Below are 19,466 nucleotides of genomic sequence, written 5' to 3'. Positions count from 1 at the left end.
AGTACCAATGGCATGTTTCACAGAGATAGAATGAAAAATTTCACAATTTGTATGGAACCACAAAAGACACTGAATAGCCAAAGCAATCTTGAGAAAGAAAAATAGTGCTGAAGGAATCAGGCTCCCTGACTTCAGACTATACTACAAAGCTACAGTAATCAAGACAGTATGGTACTGGCACAAAAACAGAAAGATAGATCAATGGAACAGGATAGAAAGCACAGAGATAAACCCACGCACATATGGTCACTGTATCTTTGATAAAGGAGGCAAGAATATACAATGAAGAGGACAGCCTCTTCAATAAGTGATGCTGGGAAAACTGGACAGCTACGTGTAAAAGAATGAAATTAGAACACTTCCTAACACCATACACAAAAATAAACTCAAAGTGGATAAAAGACCTAAATGTAAGGCCAGACACTATAAAACTCTTAGAGGAAAACATAGGCAGAACACTGTATGACATAAATCACAGCAAGATCCTTTTTGACCCACCTCCGAGAGAAATGGAAATAAAAACAAAAATAAACAAATGGGACCTAATGAAACTTAAAAGCTTCTGCACAGCAAAGGAAACCATAAACAAGACGAAAAGACAACCCTTAGAATGGGAGAAAATATTCGCAAACGAAGCAACGGACAAATGATTAACCTCCTAAATATACAAGAAGCTCATGCAGCTCAATATCAAAAAAACAAACAACCCAGTCCAAAAATGGGCAGAAGACCTAAATAGACATTGCTCTAAAGAAGATATACAGATTGCCAACAAACACATGAAAGAATGCTCAACATCACTAATCATTAGAGAAATGCAAATCAAAACTACAATGAGGTAGCACTTCACACTGGTCAGAATGGCCATCATCAAAAAGTCTACAAACAATAAATGCTGGAGAGGGTGTGGAGAAAAGGGAACCCTCTTGCACTGTTGATGGGAATATAAATTGATACAGCCATTATGGAGAACAGTATGGAGGGTCCTTAAAAAACTAAAAACAGAACTACCATATGACCCAGCAATCCCATCACTGGGCATATACCCGGAGAAAAGCATAATTCAAAAAGACACATGCACCCCAATGTTCATTGCAACACTATTTACAATAGCCAGGACATGGAAGCAACCTAAGTGTCCCTCGACAGATGAATGGATAAAGAAGATGTGGCACATATATACAATGGAATATTACTCAGTCATAAAAAGAAACGAAATTGTTATTTGTAGTGAGGTGGATGGACCTAGAGTCTGTCACACAGAGTGAAGTAAGTCAGAAAGAGAAAAACAAATACCGTCTGCTAACACATATATATGGAATCTAAAAAAAGCAAAAACAAAACATGGTTCTGATGAACCTAGGGACAGAACAAGAATAAAGACGCAGACATAGAGAATGGACTTGAGAACACAGGGAGGGGGAAGAGTAAGCTGTGACGAAGTGAGAGAGTAGCACTGACATATATACACTACCAAATGCAAAATAGATAGCTAGTGGGAAGCAGTGGCATGGCACAGGGAGATCAGCTTGGTGCTTTCTGACCACCTAGAGGGGTGGGATAGGGAGGGTGGGGACATGGGGATATATGTCTACGTATAGCTGATTCACTTTGTTATACAGCAGTAACTAACACAACATAGGAAAGCAATTATACTCCAATAAAGATGTTAAAAAAAAAAAAAGAAAGGTAAGGATAGGATTGAGGAAAATGGAAGGTGGCTCTGCTTATGGCAAAACGGGCTGAAATCTGTGAGCTGCCCTGTGGCTCTAAGTTTCTAGAGGCATTCATGAGGGGGGTGTGTGTGTGTGTATACATACATGGGAGCAGTTATGTTTGTATGTGTACATGCAGTATCTATCTAATATTTATTTACATTTTTCAAGAATCTGATATAGCTCAGACAACGAGGGGGGAAACAACTCTTCATCTATCTTTTTTCCCTCTTCCAGCCAAGCAAGTTAGAGCTTCAACCCTAGAAGTTACCTCACATTTCACAGAAGTGAAATCCCATTATGACAAGATACACCATTATTTTAAAAGGTTAGCTATACAAAATGTATTGTGGAAATGCACTCACACAGAAAATCCAAAAACAAGTGTACCCAAATTTACCAAAGTAATATTAAAATCGAGCACAGTGTGTTTAGTGAGTCTAAACCCTGAGGATATGTCATAGTTGTTAAAAATGCAGCCGCCCACACTGAGCTCAGAGCCACTAAAGCAGAGGGCCCATGTAGGGGATGGACAGTTCTATGTCTATAAGTTTCAGCACTGATTCTGCTCCACGACCAAGAAAGAATCTCTAGTACAAAATATCAGGGTTTCTTTGTTTTCTTTTTTAATGATCTGATATTCTTCAAGGCCAGTAACATTGATACATTGTAAAAAGTGTTTTCAAATGCAAGAACCAAATAAATGATTTATTTAAGTTATTTAAATGAATGAGATATGATTCAGGAGCTGGAAGGTGGTCCATAATCACATCTTTTGCAACGTAAAAGGCGTGCAGGAAAAAAATTTTAAAGTGAACAAGGAAAGCAGAGAGAGAATTTAGTACTCAGGTGAGGGCATCATCACGTTCGGCCGACGATCAGAACCACAATGCTGAATCATCTGTGTAAATGTGTCCAGTCCCTCTCTTATAAGGCTACAGATCAGTCATCTAGAAACTTCATTTATAAAGAAACACCTCCTAATAATAAGAACTCACACGTACTTATTTTAAAAAATCCTCTCGGAAGTTCTAGGAGGTAAGTGCTATTATTATCTCCGCTTTTATAAGTGGAAGCTAGGGTACTGAGACTTGCCCTGGTTCTGACCCGTCTACACCACAGCCTCTCTCCAGTGCCTGGTCCGAGGGCCGCACTCTAGCCGCATCCAACCCCCCACCCCCTAACACATCCTCCATAAGACCCATCTGCGTCTGCCTGTCTCTCAGGGTACTCTGCTCCTCTGAAAATTCATCAGCAGAAACGGATCTGTGATGGGGCTGATTTACTGCAAGGGAAATATTTGAGTTATCTGCCATTAACCTTTACATCTGAACAATAACATTTTGTGGCAATGCTCTAACCCAAAGGATTTTAGAGTTCTTGCTTAGGAAATATTCTCAGGGAGGCAAGAGGAAGATAGAGCTTGGGGCACACCTAAGACCCTACCCTTTAATTAGGCTACAATTCCAACTTTTTAGAATAATAACTGTTTCCATTTTAAATTGCTTTACAAACTCTGAAACGTCTTCATTTAATGCACACCCTATTTGACCCTCATATAATTCTATGACGGTAAAATATTTCTGTTTTACAGGTAAAGAAGCCAACTCAGAGATATTAAGGAGATGGGGTTAGCAGGTGCAAAGCAAAGACTTGAACCCAGACATTGAGACTCCAAACACTGTGCTCTTCTCACATCTGCCTTCCTAGGCATGGAGGTAACTCTAAGAGCCCAAGATGCACACAGTGAGATCAAGCACCAAGCTGTTGTGCTAATGATGTAGTGTCAGGAACCTAGAGGGTCAGCTCTTGCCAATAACTCCAGCAAAAACATTTTCAGAACACCCTGAAGTATCCCTTTTATTTCAGTCTCTCACCTATTTGACGTATCTGTTGACATGAAGAAATTCTGCTGTAAAAACTGTGGTGGAAATCCTCCCCATTCTATACCTTTGAGCGTGCATAGGCTACTTTTTGATTAGAGTTGGTTGTTAAAGGCGTAACTCGGAGCTCAGTCCCCACGGAACAGTCAATTACATTCCAAGATCCACTCTTTCCCTCTTAATCCCTGTTGAGCATCTTGTGGTACAGACATGACATCTGTGCTAAGGGCTTCCTGGTGGAGGTGACAGGATGGGAGTAGAAACCCCATGACCTCTGAGGGGGATTCTCTATGGCCCTGATCTCAAAGTGCCTCCCGGACCATGAGCTTTAACATCACCTGGGAACTTGTTAAAAATGCAAATGCTCCTGCCCCAGACCTCCTGAATCAGAAACAGCAACCTGCTTTTAACCGGCTCTCCACGTGACTGTGCTGTAGACTAAAGTTGGAGAAGGATAACTCTAAACCGATTGCTAGAGAGCATCAACCTCAAATTTAACAGATACTATTTTTAATTATAACAATCCTGGTGTACTGCAAAATCGGCATGAAAATGATTCCTTACCACACGCCCACATATCCACTGGCTTTCCATAAGGATCTTTGCGTAAAACTTCTGGAGAAAGATATCCAGGTGTGCCAGCAAAACCTAGGGAAAACAGATGTTAATGAATTAAAACCAACTTGACAAAACCAATATGAAATGGCAAACTAAGGAGGAAACTTCTTTGGGCTTCTTTATCTGTTGATCTGTTTGTCAAGATAAAACAAGGCTCTCAGAGAACTAAAATAATGTTGGACGAGTTTCTCTCCATAGCAGTATCAACACTAACCTGCCCTGCTTTGTAGCTTATCAGAAAAAACACGTTTCTGCAGATATGAAAGCCCATCTATTGTGCCGCACAGTGTGTGTACCTCAGGCCATTTGGTCAGCAGTTCTGATTCTTGTTTATGTGTGAGTTAAAACTAAACCTGTGAAAAGAATCAGAACATCCTCCCCTACACCTGGAAAGAAATTAGGAGAAAATTGAAGATAGGGTTACAACCTTACCAAAGATGATACTTCTCATGGTACCTACATAACTTTATTATGAGAGGTATTCACGAATAAAAGAGAAGGACCCAAAACGTGGATCCGGGGGACAAACTTAAAGCAAATTTTCAGTAAATATTTTTGGAAGTGAGGTGGTCTGTACAGGGTGGGGGATGGCACTGAGAGTAACTGAAGAACTCACTAGGAGAAGGAATGAGTCCAAAATACATCAAAGAGCTCACTCTGTACTAATAAATAATCAGTGTGTACTTATAACTGGCAACTAAAGGGAAGACTCAGGAATATTCAGATGAATCACTGTTGAAAAAGTATCAGCTAGACTTAAGGGATGCGGTATGAGAAACTGGATGGCCAAAGAAAGTTTCCTATCGTATAAATCAGTATGTCCAATAAGGTACACTTAAATGACAATTTATAGCTAGAATTTAAAGTATTTCTTATTTCCAAAAATAATGGTTTTCAAATAAAAATATATACCTTAAAAAATACCAAAAATAACTATTCCTATTTGGAAGTTTTCTTTAAAGGCACACGAAAACTCGAAACTGTTCTTTAAAATGATATGTAATCCGGAGTTCCTCTGACTACAAATCTCTGGTGAAGCACCTTATATATTTACTGTGATGCAAAGTGTCCAAGAAAGGAGCTTTTCCCCCATCTCCATGACAAATTTGTACTTAAAAACAAGCATATGTATAACAGCTGGTTACTTCTTTGAACAAAATTACATTAGAAAATGAGGCAATGGATTTTGGATATCACTTTTTCCCCCATTTTCATTACTTTTCCTTTCCTTGTTTGGTTTAGAGGAGGGCGGGGTAGACAATGAGAAGGGACTTCAAGAAAAGACCTGTAGGTTGTAGTTTAAGCTCTACACGGACCACAGCGGATCCACCTCTACCTCAAACTTTATTTGATAGAAACGTTTGCTCAGTAGTTGTGAAGTAGGAAGAACTACTGAGCAACAGTGGTGGTTCCCCTGAGTGAAGTTCAAGGAGTACCTGAAGGAGAGACGTGGAGTCCGCTCTTCTAAGGTAGGGTAGGCACAATAGTTCTCAAGAGCTACCCAGCGCTTCTCACTGCCATATACCTGCTCTCTCATTCCAACCATCCCTCTCTGACTCCTCCCAAATTGAGACACACAGGGAACCCAATGGGACACCAATGCCAAAGACCAGATTAAAGACCGAGGTCCCAGCTGGCACTTTTAAGTTCCTTTACCATCTGGGTCTCCCCTTCATTCACCCAACATGACTTCTTTCTACTTCTGAGCGCTTAACCTAAAAATCTCTTTAAGGTCTCTTGAAGATAAACTTCTCGTGCTCACCCTTGATGATACTTTTTCTGTTCCTTGTACTTTTTCTCTTCCTTGGACCTTCAATTTTTTGTTCTACCTTTACTCTAACAGAAGGTGGCTCTAAATTATTTCCATGTTAGAGATCTCTTTAGCTAACTACAGTTCTCAGTGGTTCTTTCTTACTCTGAATTTTGACTACCCTTTTATATGCAATCTGTACCCTCCTATCTAGAGTTGGTAAACTTTAATATATGTCTTAAATAACTCAGTAGAATACCTGGGCTGGAGCAGGAAATGTTAATGATATTGCATCTAGGTAGAAAAGATAGGGAAATAAATCACTGTGTAAGAAATGCAACAGGGCTTCCCTGGTGGCGCACTGGTTGGGGAGTCCGCCTGCCAATGCAGGGGACGCGGGTTCGTGGGTTCGTGCCCCGGTCCGGGAAGATCCCGCATGCCGTGGAACGGCTGGGCCCATGAGCCATGGCTTTCGGGCCTGCGTGTCCGGGGCCTGTGCTCTGCGGCGGGAGAGGCCACAACAGTGAGAGGCCCGCGTACCGCAAAAAAAAGAAAAAAGAAAAAAAAAAAAAAAAGAAATGCAACAATAATCTTAAGTGCAAATTATTACAAACCTCTTCTGGAGACTACAAATGCTAAGAGCACAACTATCATTTGAGCAGTCAGTGGGGTCCTTACTCCTAAGAATAGTGAAGCCTACATCTAAATGCACGAACATTAAAACAGTGCACTTAACGCTACAATTCTCATGAAGACAGAAATACTGAGGGTAAGATAAATTAGGTCTTCTTCAGCAGCAGATTAAACTCCTAAGAATCTAGTTTATGATGATATATGCTATCAACAGGAAACTTAATGAGAGCTTGCCTTCTTTACAGACAGCATACGTTTCTCACTCTGAAAAACCAGTAGGAATATCAGAACAGATCAAACAAAGAGAAAACAGAATTACTTACAGTTGGAAATGTACCCATTGCAACATACTACCATTAAAAAAACCCTTAACTTTAAAAAAAAGAGACATAATAGCAACCAAGCAAAATAATTCTTCCATGAAGTAAGATCATGGTAGTTATCCTTTTCTCCTGGCAGCAACAAAAAACCAGAAGTGTATTGAAAAGAGCATTCCCAGTCCCACAGGAGAAACAGGCTGTTCTCTTTGGTAAATTTCTAGCCTTCCTAACAGGTATGTTATAGGGTGTTATTTCTAGCCTTTTTGGCTAGTATTCAAATAGATCAGGGCTAGAAAGACAGAAGAAGTAACATGGGAAAAACAAACACTGGAACTCGAAAATGAGAAAAAAATAATCAAACCCAATAGACAGCTTCTATAATGGCTTGTGTAGTTTCATTTTTCTTATTTGTAATAGACCTCTCACATTTATTGAAATAAAATTATGTAAAAGCCTGAAACTCTAGCATTATACATAATGAAGAAAGAGTTCTGCTCTTTTCTTATTAAAATAAAAAGGTTCCCCACTCAACACTTATATTTTAAAAGATAAAATTAATCAAACACATGAGACTACAGCAGATGATACTGAATAAATATCAAAACAAGTCATTCATACTAAAATATGCCTTTACTCCTAAAACCTAAAATATATCACACAATACCTCCAAAAGAAATGTAGTACATCATATGCCCAGTTTTTCTTCACTTAAGTAACCATGAGGATTCACTTGAACTTGTAGAATAAACTATTCTTTAAAAAAAAAAGCTTAAAAAAAGCTAAAGAAAAAAATAAAAAAGAAACAAGTATTCTCTTAAGCTTAGAAACTGTGTTTCTATACTTTTGAAATGGTGAATTTTCTTAGAACTTATAATGCACCTCTTAAAAGTCATTACCTTAATAGCTATCTTAGCAAGAAATTAACTGATATCACCATACTAAAGAGAAAATGGGAATTTTACTCCCCATCTGTCGTTTCTCTAGGACCAGCTTGCTATGAAAAATGAATTACCACAATTTGAAAATCTGTATACTTTTATATGGATGTTATTGCTTTCACTAGCCTGATATTTAGTCATTCACTCAACAACTTGCACTGTGTAGGCCGAGTACTGTGACATGTGTTTCATTCCAAGATGGTTTTGAAAACTTACTGAACAGCTTTCATAGCCCAGGCATTTTCCAATGCTCTACTCCACTTAAGTCTCATAACAGCCCCATAAAGGAGTGTTTATTATCTTCATCTACAAAAAGGATACTGACCTCACAGAGTTAAAGTGACTTGACCAATGGCCGGTAGCTATTAAGAATCAGAGCCAGGATATCAGCTGAAGTATTTTCATTCAAAAAGCAGAAACTTTTCACTACACACAGTCCCTCAAACAGCTTTTGATCTAGCAGAAGAGATAAAACATAGAGCCCCAAGCAAGAGAGATTTCAGGAGCTCAACTCCAATACTCTTGTAAGCATCATCTAAGTTGTCGATGTTAAATTGGAGCCTTGGTTCTGGTAATAAGGCTTCTGGCTTATTCCTGATATCCAATCATCATCTTGTACACAGTTCTGGCAATTACATCCCTGAGCCTAAGTCCCTCTTTTGGTATCTCGTGAAGAAGGGTCCTGCTTTGCTCTAGAAAGGACTAGAGTCCTGTCTTTGAACCCAATTTCCAGGACTCTGATTTCTTCTAAACAGATTCCCTTTAGAGTTCAGGGTTCCTGTCCTTTCTGCATGTTACCTGTAACTTGCTTTCTCCTATATACTCCTTAGTTCAAGCTGTCTTCATTCATAATTTGAACTACTGCATTAGCCTAACTGGTTCTTTGCCTTCAGGCTATCCTTAAAGCCATCCTCCACATTGCTACCAAAATCAACATTACTTAACATAAACCCAATTATGTCCTTCTCTGCTTAAAATTTTTTACCAGATCCCTGCAACTTCTAAGATAAATGCCAAATCCTTCAAAAGGACATAAAATCCTTTCCTAATTCATCAACTACCACTCATCTCAGTATACTCTACATACTTTAGCTATAACAAACTTATTGTTATTCCTGAAATAGAGAAAAATTGTTTTATGCCTCTGAGGTTTTGCATGTGCTGATCCCTCTGCCTGGAATGCCTTTATCTCTGTGCGTACCAGTGAATAAAACTCCCATTCAGCCACTAGGAAGGCAGAAGCCTTACCCCAATCACTGAAACTTTCCCCAGAGGCAGAATTTCATAATTCTTCTCTTGTGCTCCAGAGCACCTCATGCATGCTTCTGATACAGGTGCCCTGACATTGCATGCTAAATACTTATTGATATAGAAGTATGAGCATCTCAAGGGGCAGGATCTCTTAATTTATGTATCTCCAGTGATCTGCTCTGCCCATTTCTGTGATAGCCCCACTACTTCCTGTTGGACCCCAACTCCTGTTATTGTATATTCTTTATCTGTGTCAACCATACTCTTTCCTATGATAAAAAGATGTTTCTGAATCTCAAATTTACAGAACTAATTCTAGGTCCTACCTTTCAGTTTGCAGTTAAAAGGAACAAGCTTGTTTATATGTCAAAATATGACACACCAAATGCCAAATTTGGAGGTATTAAACTCACCTGGTAGGTAAGGAGAGCCTTAATGTAAAAGGCAGTATTAAACTTGAGAAGTATCACAGACAAGGATACCGGTCAGGTACTACTGAAACAGGACAGGCAGCAGAAAATGAGGTCCTGAATTAGGCTGCCTTCAGAGAAGACCGGCAAGGGTGCCTCACCAGCCACTCCCATTAACTAGCTGGGGCAGATCAGAGAGACGAGGTGAATCCTGGGAGCTCTGTGTACATTTTAGTACATGTGTATGTTTAGGGATACAGAGAAGTATTTGCACAGAAAACAAAAGAAGTAAAGCACTTATTGAGCTCTCTTTGTATTTGTTGTTGTTGTTTAGAGGAAAAGCAATTCAACGTGAAGGGCATTTTAAAAATTTAATCTCAATACATTGAAAGTCAGAATAGAAGTGAGACTGAGGCTCTCAGAGGTTATATTTTAGGACGCTACGTGAAAAATGGGCTAATACTGGGAAATGGCAGAAAGAGAAGCATAAAATCAGTGGCTGAAATCATTTATTTTGGCTGAATATCAAAACAATCCATATGCCTAGTTAGAAATACTATAATTTAAATTTGTTTAGAGTTAATCTCTTCCTTAATTGCAAGGAAATGGAAATTTCATCATATAGAATTTTTGAAATTATCAAAATTGTAGAGAGTAAACTGGCACTTTGGAGAAACAGAAGATGAGACGAAACACACACACATATACAGATATATAATATCATATATTATATAAATCTCTATATATACACTTTCTAATATTTTTAAAACTTAAATTTGCTAATCACAAAATATGTAAAATATTCTGCAAGTATTTCCTAAGTACCTACTATTCACATAGGTGTTTTTAGCATCAAGTGAGGCTATATGTGAACAATGTTTTCTCAAATACTCTTTGACTACTGCAATCCTCCTATTATTTATTTATCTATCTATCTATCTATCTATCTATCTATCTATCTATTTATTTTTTGCGGTACGCAGGCCTCTCACTGTTGTGGCCTCTCCCGTTGTGGAGCACAGGCTCCGGACGCGCAGGCTCCGGGCCCAGCCGCTCCGCGGCATGTGGGATCCTCCCGGACCGGGGCACAAACCCGTGTCCCCTGCATCGGCAGGTGGACTCTCAACCACTGCGCCACCAGGGAAGCCCAATCCTCCTAGTAATTCTCAGAACAGAATCCATTTTATTCATCCATCCTTGAAGAAAAAAGTCTATGTGTTATTGCTCTTCTATTCCCTTAAATTATTTTTAGATTATATATCCTTTAATGTCAGTAAAATCAGGTACATATAAAGGTCCAATATCTTAAAATTAGTCAAGTTGTCAGAATGAACATTTCCATTCTATTTTGGTTAGGAAGTGGGATGTGACTGGAGCCGGAACAGTACACGCAGCATGAGGTAGAGAGATCCTACTCACCAAACCACGCCTGCTGGTCTCCTTGAACTTCTATGGCTAAGCCAAAGTCTGCCAGTTTCACAGCTGCTCCCTTGGATTTGCTAGCTAAAAGCAAATTCTCAGGCTTTATTTAGAAAGAAAAAAGAGAGACTAAAGTGAGAACCTATTTTAAGTGACTATTCAAAACTAACATTTTATAAGGTTAGGAAAAAAAAAAAAGTCATGCACTGTCCTCTCTCCCGGAGACTGTCATTCCTAAATCCCAGGGAAAATATGGTTAGAAAATGATAACAAATGACCATGTGTGCAGGCTTCAGACAGATGCCTAAGTGTACTGGAGAGATACTGGGCTGAAGAGAGAATATGCTTGGGGAGCGATCAAATGAATGAGAGCACCTGTCTTGACCTGCTCACATGCTTCCAACGGCTGCTTGAGGTCCAGACTTGGCCACGGACATTGGCTTAGAAGCCTAACAGAGCACAGACATTTTCAGCAGAAGGAAACTTGGCAAAATGATAACAAGAGTTGGACCAATCTACAGACATTTGGCAAATGAAACTGTGCAAATTAAATCCTAGTTGACTTCAAGAGCTTGGACCCGAATGCAGTGATTTGGATTCCTCAATGTTTCCAAACAATTTCTGTACAAATTTTGGAGTTTTATTCTGAATTGTGTATTAAAATTGCTGTCTTTAAGAATCTGTTTATTCTTAAAGGCAGAAAGAGTCTACTACTATTTGCCAAATGTTACAGTTGGATTTTTTTCTTCATAAGCCAGTTTTTAAAAACACAATTTATGTCTTCAAAGTGTGATTCAAAGTATTACTTATATATTTGTTTTCACATCTCAGAATACTATAAGAAAGACACATTTTTATTTTCTTGGGTATTTATCGTTACTCAAGGACTAATAACTCAGTCTTGGAATAAGGCTGTGCCTACACCACTGTTTCCCAACCAGGGCATCGAGACACATTGGTACTTGGAAAATAAGCACCGTGGCAAAGTCTTGAATTTCCGTGGACTGCCTTTGTGGGTTTTAAGAAATGAAGGGAAAAGATGGTCAGGAGAAGGAGGCTAATTAATACATACAGTAAATCTATCATCCTTAGCTATGTGGATGAACATATGTCTGGATTGGTATGTATATTTGGGAGAGTGGTTCATCTTCTTACCTTGGGATGGGACCCAGCAAATTTAGAGGTGTGTCTCAGACTCAAAAAAGTTGGGAAACAATGGACTCTGCAAGTGTCAAAACGACTGTCTGAAAAATCTAAAAATTCAGTCAGTCAAATTGGTTTTGTTTATATGTTGACAAACAACTAATTTCAATTTTTTTTCCCATGAAATTGGCTACTTTTTTTCCTTACTGAATTAGTCAGTGTTGTTGGTTGTTTTGACCTTGGGTAAACACAGCCCAAACCAATATTTAATTTATTAATTAAGCCAGCCATGCAAATTAGCAAAGACTCATAACCAGAACTCAGAAGAAATCAGGTTAAGTCTACAAGAACTCGAGTGTAGGCAAGTAAGTTTTAATCAAGTACCAGACTTCTTCAGGCTATTGCTGCTCACTGCCATCAGATTCATCACTGTTATGACAATTGGTAATTGTAAGGACAACTTTGTAATTTTTTAGGGCTGATAGGGTTTTTACCTCAATACTAAATACATGATAATTTAATTTCGATGTTGGGATGATGAGGTCTCAAGTATATGAAAGATCTTCATACTAAAATAACTTTTAGTAAAATCTAACACTTGACATTATTTGGAACTCTTGTTCATCTATCAATATACTATAGTATCTAACCATGCTATATCATCAATATTTGACATTTTATTTTCACAACTAAAGTTTATGGTCCACTACACTCATGTACCTTTTACTTTAATTAAGAAGTGATTTCCAGCTATTAATTTATGGAATAAATGACTTGGAAAAAACCACATTAAACTGTAAGTGATAGTTTATTTCTCTGTAACCTTCATATTCAAAAGCATTGAGAAGTCAGAGAGCTCTGCTAATACACATCTGTCCTATTTTGTCAAGCACAGACTCATTCAGGGAAAGAGTTCCAATCACTTTAGAAATCACAATCATTTTAGGTCTTTCAGATCTCAAGTGAGCAAATGCCAGTGTCATCAGTGGATGAACAACTTAATGTGCTTTCATTCTTATCGATAAATCAAGAAGATCTGGGCAGTGCTGTGTGCATTATGCCCTTAAACACCAGGTATCTGCCAATTCAGAAGAAAGGGAACACCTTAGAGTTTTATCATACATGGCCTGTTGAATGACTGGGGCAAATATTCATACCTAGAGATGACCTAGAAGACCTCTCTGTAGGGCCTTGTGAGTCATCCAGGAAATAATAAATCCATCTGGATCAGTGTTTCATCTTATACCCGTGAAGACTGTTCAGCTGCAGTTATGCACAGGAAAAGGCATGTCTATTTCAAGGTTACTGTATAGATTTAAAAATAAATAGCACTGAAATGGCTTCATGTTTAAGCATACCTTTTAGGCAAACCTAATATACAGAATTATGGAATGCAAACTGAAAACTTAGGATGATTATTGACTTTATTAAAAGATTATTTGCTTTATAAAGAAACATTAAAAGTATCACACACGTTTGATTTATATACAACTCTTTGGAATATATTTGTTTGAATAATCTTGTTACCATGTTCTGCAAGGATATGGAAGGCTTAATCACCAAGAATTTCTAAAGCAGCATTTAAACCAGGGCACCACACAGTTATTCTGATTTTCTTTAACTACTACCATTCATATAGCCTCCAACTTAAAAACATACTGCACTATAAAAGTTCATTGGCAAGTAGGCTAGTTCAGATTATGAATGTCCACAGAAATTAAGATAATATGTGGTTATATTCCACAAAAGCTGAAACAGTAGAGTCTCTCACCTAATCAGTGGCTACTTCTTTAGAAAGGATAACCTTTACATTCTTCACTGCTAATATTCTATTATTTTGATTTTCTAAAACAAATGAGAAAGGTGAGATCAGAAACTCAGGCCTTCCAACACAACTATGGGGCACAGCACTGTGAGAGAAATGGGCAGCACAATGATCTAGAAAGAGGGTGAAGGCCTAGATTTATTTCCTGGTCCTGACTGTTATTAACTATGTGGATTTGGGCAATTTAGGCTCCTGAAGCTAATTAACTAATTCTTCATCTCACAAATGAACATTATAGATATATATTTTATCGCAAAACAGTATATATAAAATCCCACTGGATTTAATCACAGGGGCTCATAAGGGACATTATATGCGTTAGTGATTAGCTATTATACTGCAGTGCAGCTGGCCATTTCAATGTGCATAACATTGAATATCTGTAATGAATGCTCACGACTTGAGAAATGTCTGTATTTCTAAATTAAGTGCAATCTATTATGTTAATATTTACACATTGAGATTATCTCTAAATTCTTATAATGCATCACTGTTTAGGTTGGTTTTTAAATAGATTCTACTGACATTCTCACACACAGGTTCCCTCCCCGCCCCATTGCTTCCTAATGATGCAGGATTTTCCACGACATCTGGTCTTAGTGTCAACAACCATTTATAGCCTATCAGCTGTAACGAGCAGCAACTGTTTGCAAGTTTTGTTCTGTACTTCCATATGGATACAATGGCAACTACTTCCATTGTGATTTGGGATTTTCTTGAAACTGTCCAAGTATCTCAAAGTACCGAGGCAAGTTGCTGGAATCACTTTCAGAACTGGAAGAGACTTGGGAGATAAAATCATTCAAACCCCTCAGTTTGAGGTAGAGAGGTTCAAAGTGATGAAGCAAGGACTTGAGGCCAGATTTCCTGATCCCTTCCTTTTAAAAGACGTGATACTGAGGAAGCTTCTCTGATGGTATAAAAATCATTCATTTTCTTTTTTTTCATTCATTTTCAAAAGGTAGTCTATTCAGCAGATATTTTTAGAAGAATTTAAAGTAGTCAAAAATATTTATTACCCATAATCAAATAAAACAAGGGGAAACATGAAAAAGACATAATTTTGATTTTGCTTCTCAAAAATCTCCTAAATACATCATGAGGATTTCTAAATTAGCATGACCTTTATTAAGGAACTGATTCAGCAAAGGCAATGATCATCTTTAACAGTCACATTAACATCTTCAACATTAGTGATATCACAGATTTATCTGTGCACATACGTGATTATCTACCTAACCAATGAAACGCAAACATTCGTAAATTATAAGGGTAGTGAAATCATGTGTGCTTTACTTTTTTAAAAAAGCAAAACGTTTTTAATGAATATTATAAAACAGCAAGTTATTAGTTTTACTATTCTATATTATTTGATGCTTACATTCCCTTGGATATTAGCTTTTAAGAAGTAAAATTGTCTTTTAAAATTTCTTTCTTCTATTGGAAAGTCTCAGTATTTCAACATGAAGTTAGTCAGTGCTTTGGTGCGTTTTCAGTCACTTCTCCTTTGCCAAAGAAGGTGTGGACAAAGCTCCTAGAAATGAACTAAATGAAATTTTGCATGAATTGAAAAGCCTGAATATCAGGCTCACTCATGCACATGGTGGAGGTCCTTTTGTGCACATGGTACAAGTGACTTTTGCTTTTATTTTCACATGGCATGGATACCTGAATTTATGTACTTAGCACGGGGAACTTCTAGCTGATGCATGCACTGTGAGTTTGTGATGAGGAAGTACTCTTTCTATCATCATGCATATATGAGCAAGTTCGTAAGAATCACTCAGTATTCCATTCCTGTTTCTTGGTCTGCCTCCGCATTATCAGCACACAGTATCAAGTAGCTTGAAAGAACCCCAGTGGGACTTCCCCAATTAGCTGTTTCTCCACAGCCTGACATACACCAAGTACTCCATAAGAAATACTAGAATGACTAAATGAATTATGGAATTTGTCACATGTATATAGTTTGTTTCTAGTATAGCTAGACATACATTATGGACAAGTGATGTGTTCTTTAAACATTTTTTTAAAAAGGTGGTTCTGAGAAAAGTGGAATAATTGTGATTTTATCATTATGCTAAATGTAGAATTCACTATTTGATATATCTACTACCCATGGTGACAAGGATTTACTGAATGCTTGTCAGATTCCCAGAAAATGAATTCCTTTCTTTTCTGGTCATACATTCGATTTTATTGACATTTCTATGAAAGTGTTAAAAATCCCCCCAAATCTCCGGAATTACTATCTTCATTTAAATATCTATTAACTATTCATCTATTTACCTACCTATCACTCTCATATCCATCCACCCGTCTAATGATTTTTCCATTAAACACTGTTCTTCAGGAGGTAGGCTTTAAGAAAGACAGTATTTTCCAATGAGGCAGTTCACTGGTGCTGATTTGTTGCTAAAAGATTCAGTTGTATGTATGAAGCCTCCTATCCAGATAGCTGTTCATGAAGTAGTTTAGTAACCATTTCTGATACACTCCGAACTGAAGAAATCTTACTACTTTCTGTGAAATATGTTTATTTGAAAAAGCACAGCTATATAACTGTCTCCTTTGTCTTACTTCCTTCTGTCAACTGATTCACAGAAGTTGTATTCTCCCGGTTCTTAAATGAGACAACACATCTGACTTGATATGCCTTTACTTCCTGTGACATCGAAAGTTGTCACTTGTTACTGCAGCCTCTTTTCGACCTAATATATTTTTGGATGCAGTGCTTGTCTGATGTACTTCCTTCTTTCTGGGACACACAGCACAGATACATTTTCCACATATATTTAAGTGATCTTTAATTCACCAGCCTGTACGTTCCACACATACAAGGTCTGTTTATTTTGCTCTGTAATATATGCCCACAGCCCAGACAGGGCCTTGGTAGGTGCTCAAGAAATGTTTGATTAATGTTTGTTCTTCTCTTTTGATACCTGAATTTTTAATCAGCAGAGTTCACAAATATCCAACACCACTCTTCATAAACAATCTATTTATAAGCACTCCAAAGTGACTGTCTTGATGTGGCCTAAATTAAATGTGGCAAGTCCATTTCGTTCTTCTCGATGCCTCATTTTCCAAAGGCTGTGGACAATGCCACCTTACTGATTTTCTAAATAGGACATCTTTCCTTTTTTTTTTTTTTTTTTTGCGTTACGCGGGCCTCTCAATGCCGTGGCCTCCCCCGCCGCGGAGCACAGGCTCCGGACGCGCAGGCCCAGCGGCCATGGCTCACGGGCCCAGCCGCTCCGCGGCACGTGGGATCCTCCCGGACCGGGGCACGAACCCGCGCCCCCTGCATCGGCAGGCGGACTCTCAACCACTGCGCCACCAGGGAAGCCCACATCTTTCCTTTTTATACCAGTCTTTTGTCAAATTATGCTGCCCTCCTACTCTACATTAAATCTTAAATATGCCTTATTCTCTTATTCCTAATGATATGAATTTTATATAGCTATGAAAATCCATAGGTGGGGATTATTTTAATCCCTTGACTCACTAAATTTAGACCCATTTTCCCAAATAATTCTTAATATTGCTAGCAAGATTATTTTACCATCATTGTTCTGAACTATTCTTTGATCTCTATAATGGTTTTCAATTCATTTATCTAACTGAATTGAGAAGTGGTAGTGATTAAGCTTGCAGACCCTGGAACCCAACTGCTTGGGCACAAATCCTATCTTACTAGCTGAGTGACCTTGCATAAGTTCTTTTACTCGTGGCTGTTAAATCTCGCCTTAGTTAACATGGGGATGGTCACAGTGCCTTCCTCATGAAGTTGTTCTGAAGATTAATATCATGATACAGTACAGGGTATAACAGTAACTGCTTGATAAATGGCAGCTATGGCCATTTTTATTATTAAGGTTCTGCTTTGATTCAAACCCTCTCGAAGACTAGGGTCATATCCCTGAACTATAGTCCTATAATTATGTTAGCACTGCTATATCTCCCCAATACTGCTTGAATCTACATCAACTGGCCTGACACTGAATGCACCTTAGACAAAGGTTGTGGTCCATGTATCCAATGGATACTGCCTGGTGCTGACTGACATGCTTCTGTTATGCCAACATCCCACCACCCTGAACTTTCTCCTGTTGCTGTGCCTGCTGTGCCTTAGCCTCGTCTCTGGGTCTCGGTAAGTTTCCATCTGGTGGATTCTACTGTCCAATAAGCCCCCAAGTGTGGCAGTTATTCAAATATTCAAACCGAGATCTGCATGCTATCACTGTATCAAAGAGGATATGCTTATCCTCTATTTTATTCAACATTAATTAACATACACAACAATCTGTTTTATTCAATGTTGTCCTTTATATTATAAATGTGCTTTTGGTTGAACTTGATTCATTCCTAAATTAAAGGACCATGCTGCAAGTATTAACTAGGTATAAGGTCTCACATTAGGTACCGTAAAGGAACACAATACGTTAAATAGCTATTATCTTAAGAGGGGTTTATAAACAAACTGTACAGTACTCCTATGCTCACAGGTGTCTGTGATAATGATGAAAAATGTAATACTTCCTGTGTTTTTATCTCGCTGATATGGACAAGTTAAACTGCATGCCTGTGGTGTACATGAATTAACATATGAATCATGACAGGGAAACAAAAATATATGGCCCAATAGTAGTAAGGGCAATATTTTGATTAAAGCCTGAGAATAGGTTTCGGCAATTGATCTTTTTCATTTCAATATATCGGTAAATATGCTATTGCAAGTTGTATACTTATCAGACTATGCATGGTGGATATAAAAGACACAAATCAAAGCCAGTGACTGAGCACACTTAAGGTGTGCGTAAGTTGTCTCTCACACACAAGTTTGGGCCTCTCAGTATATTTATGTCATCGCCTACTGAAAGAAGCATGAGAACTAGACTCAACTGAAGTTTATCCAAGTCAGCAACTTCACAGAAACCAGGACAATTATAGAAATTATAACCAGCTCTATCAGAAGCTCATCTCTATCCTCTCCTAAAAACAGGGTAAGAATGGAAAGCAAAAACACTTTTCTCCCTTGCGAGAAATCTGATGGGCGATGCAGCAGGCTATTTCTTTTAGTAGTAGCCTCGCTGGAAATCACCTGCCTGAGTTTTTTTTTTTTTTTTTTTTGCGGTATGCAGGCCTCTCACTGCTGTGGCCTCTCCCGCTGCGGAGCACAGGCTCCGGACGCACAGGCCCAGCGGCCATGGCTCACGGGCCCAGCCGCTCCGCAGCACGTGGGATCCTCCCGGATCGGGGCACGAACCCGCGTCCCCTGCATCGGCAGGCGGACTCTCAACCACTGCGCCACCAGGGAAGCCCTGCCTGAGTTTTTAATTAGTGACTTTAGCTCATATGTCAGAAAATATATTTTTCTTCCTCACCCACATCCTAGGCTCACTGCCATCTCTGAGTAAAGTTACAGTCTTTGGGGACTTCCCTGGTGAGAGCCCGTGTGCAGCAATGAAGACCCAACTCAGCCATAAATAAATAAATAAAAAGGAAGGAAGGAAGGGAGGGAGGGAGGGAGGGAGGGAGGGAGGGAGGGAGGAAGGGAG

The 19,466-nt window shown here is 38.6% G+C and overlaps 1 protein-coding gene across 12 annotated transcripts in view; it reads right to left on the bottom strand.

The window, feature by feature from the left end:
• Nucleotides 1-19,466, bottom strand: part of CAMK2D (calcium/calmodulin dependent protein kinase II delta) — a 468,012-nt gene that overhangs the window by 58,980 nt on the left and 389,566 nt on the right. For all 12 annotated transcript variants that reach the window (XM_032632322.1, XM_032632321.1, XM_032632323.1 and 9 more), the window contains 2 exons: nucleotides 10,938-11,040; nucleotides 4,163-4,246 (listed from right to left, as the gene is read on the bottom strand). In XM_032632322.1, the coding sequence (XP_032488213.1) occupies nucleotides 4,163-4,246; nucleotides 10,938-11,040 (187 nt within the window). The remainder of the gene's footprint in view (nucleotides 1-4,162; nucleotides 4,247-10,937; nucleotides 11,041-19,466) is intronic.

The sequence above is a fragment of the Phocoena sinus genome, chromosome 5 (genome assembly GCF_008692025.1).
Source record: "Phocoena sinus isolate mPhoSin1 chromosome 5, mPhoSin1.pri, whole genome shotgun sequence".
NCBI classification, from domain to species: Eukaryota; Metazoa; Chordata; class Mammalia; order Artiodactyla; family Phocoenidae; genus Phocoena; species Phocoena sinus.
This window is presented reverse-complemented; position numbering and strand designations above follow the sequence as displayed.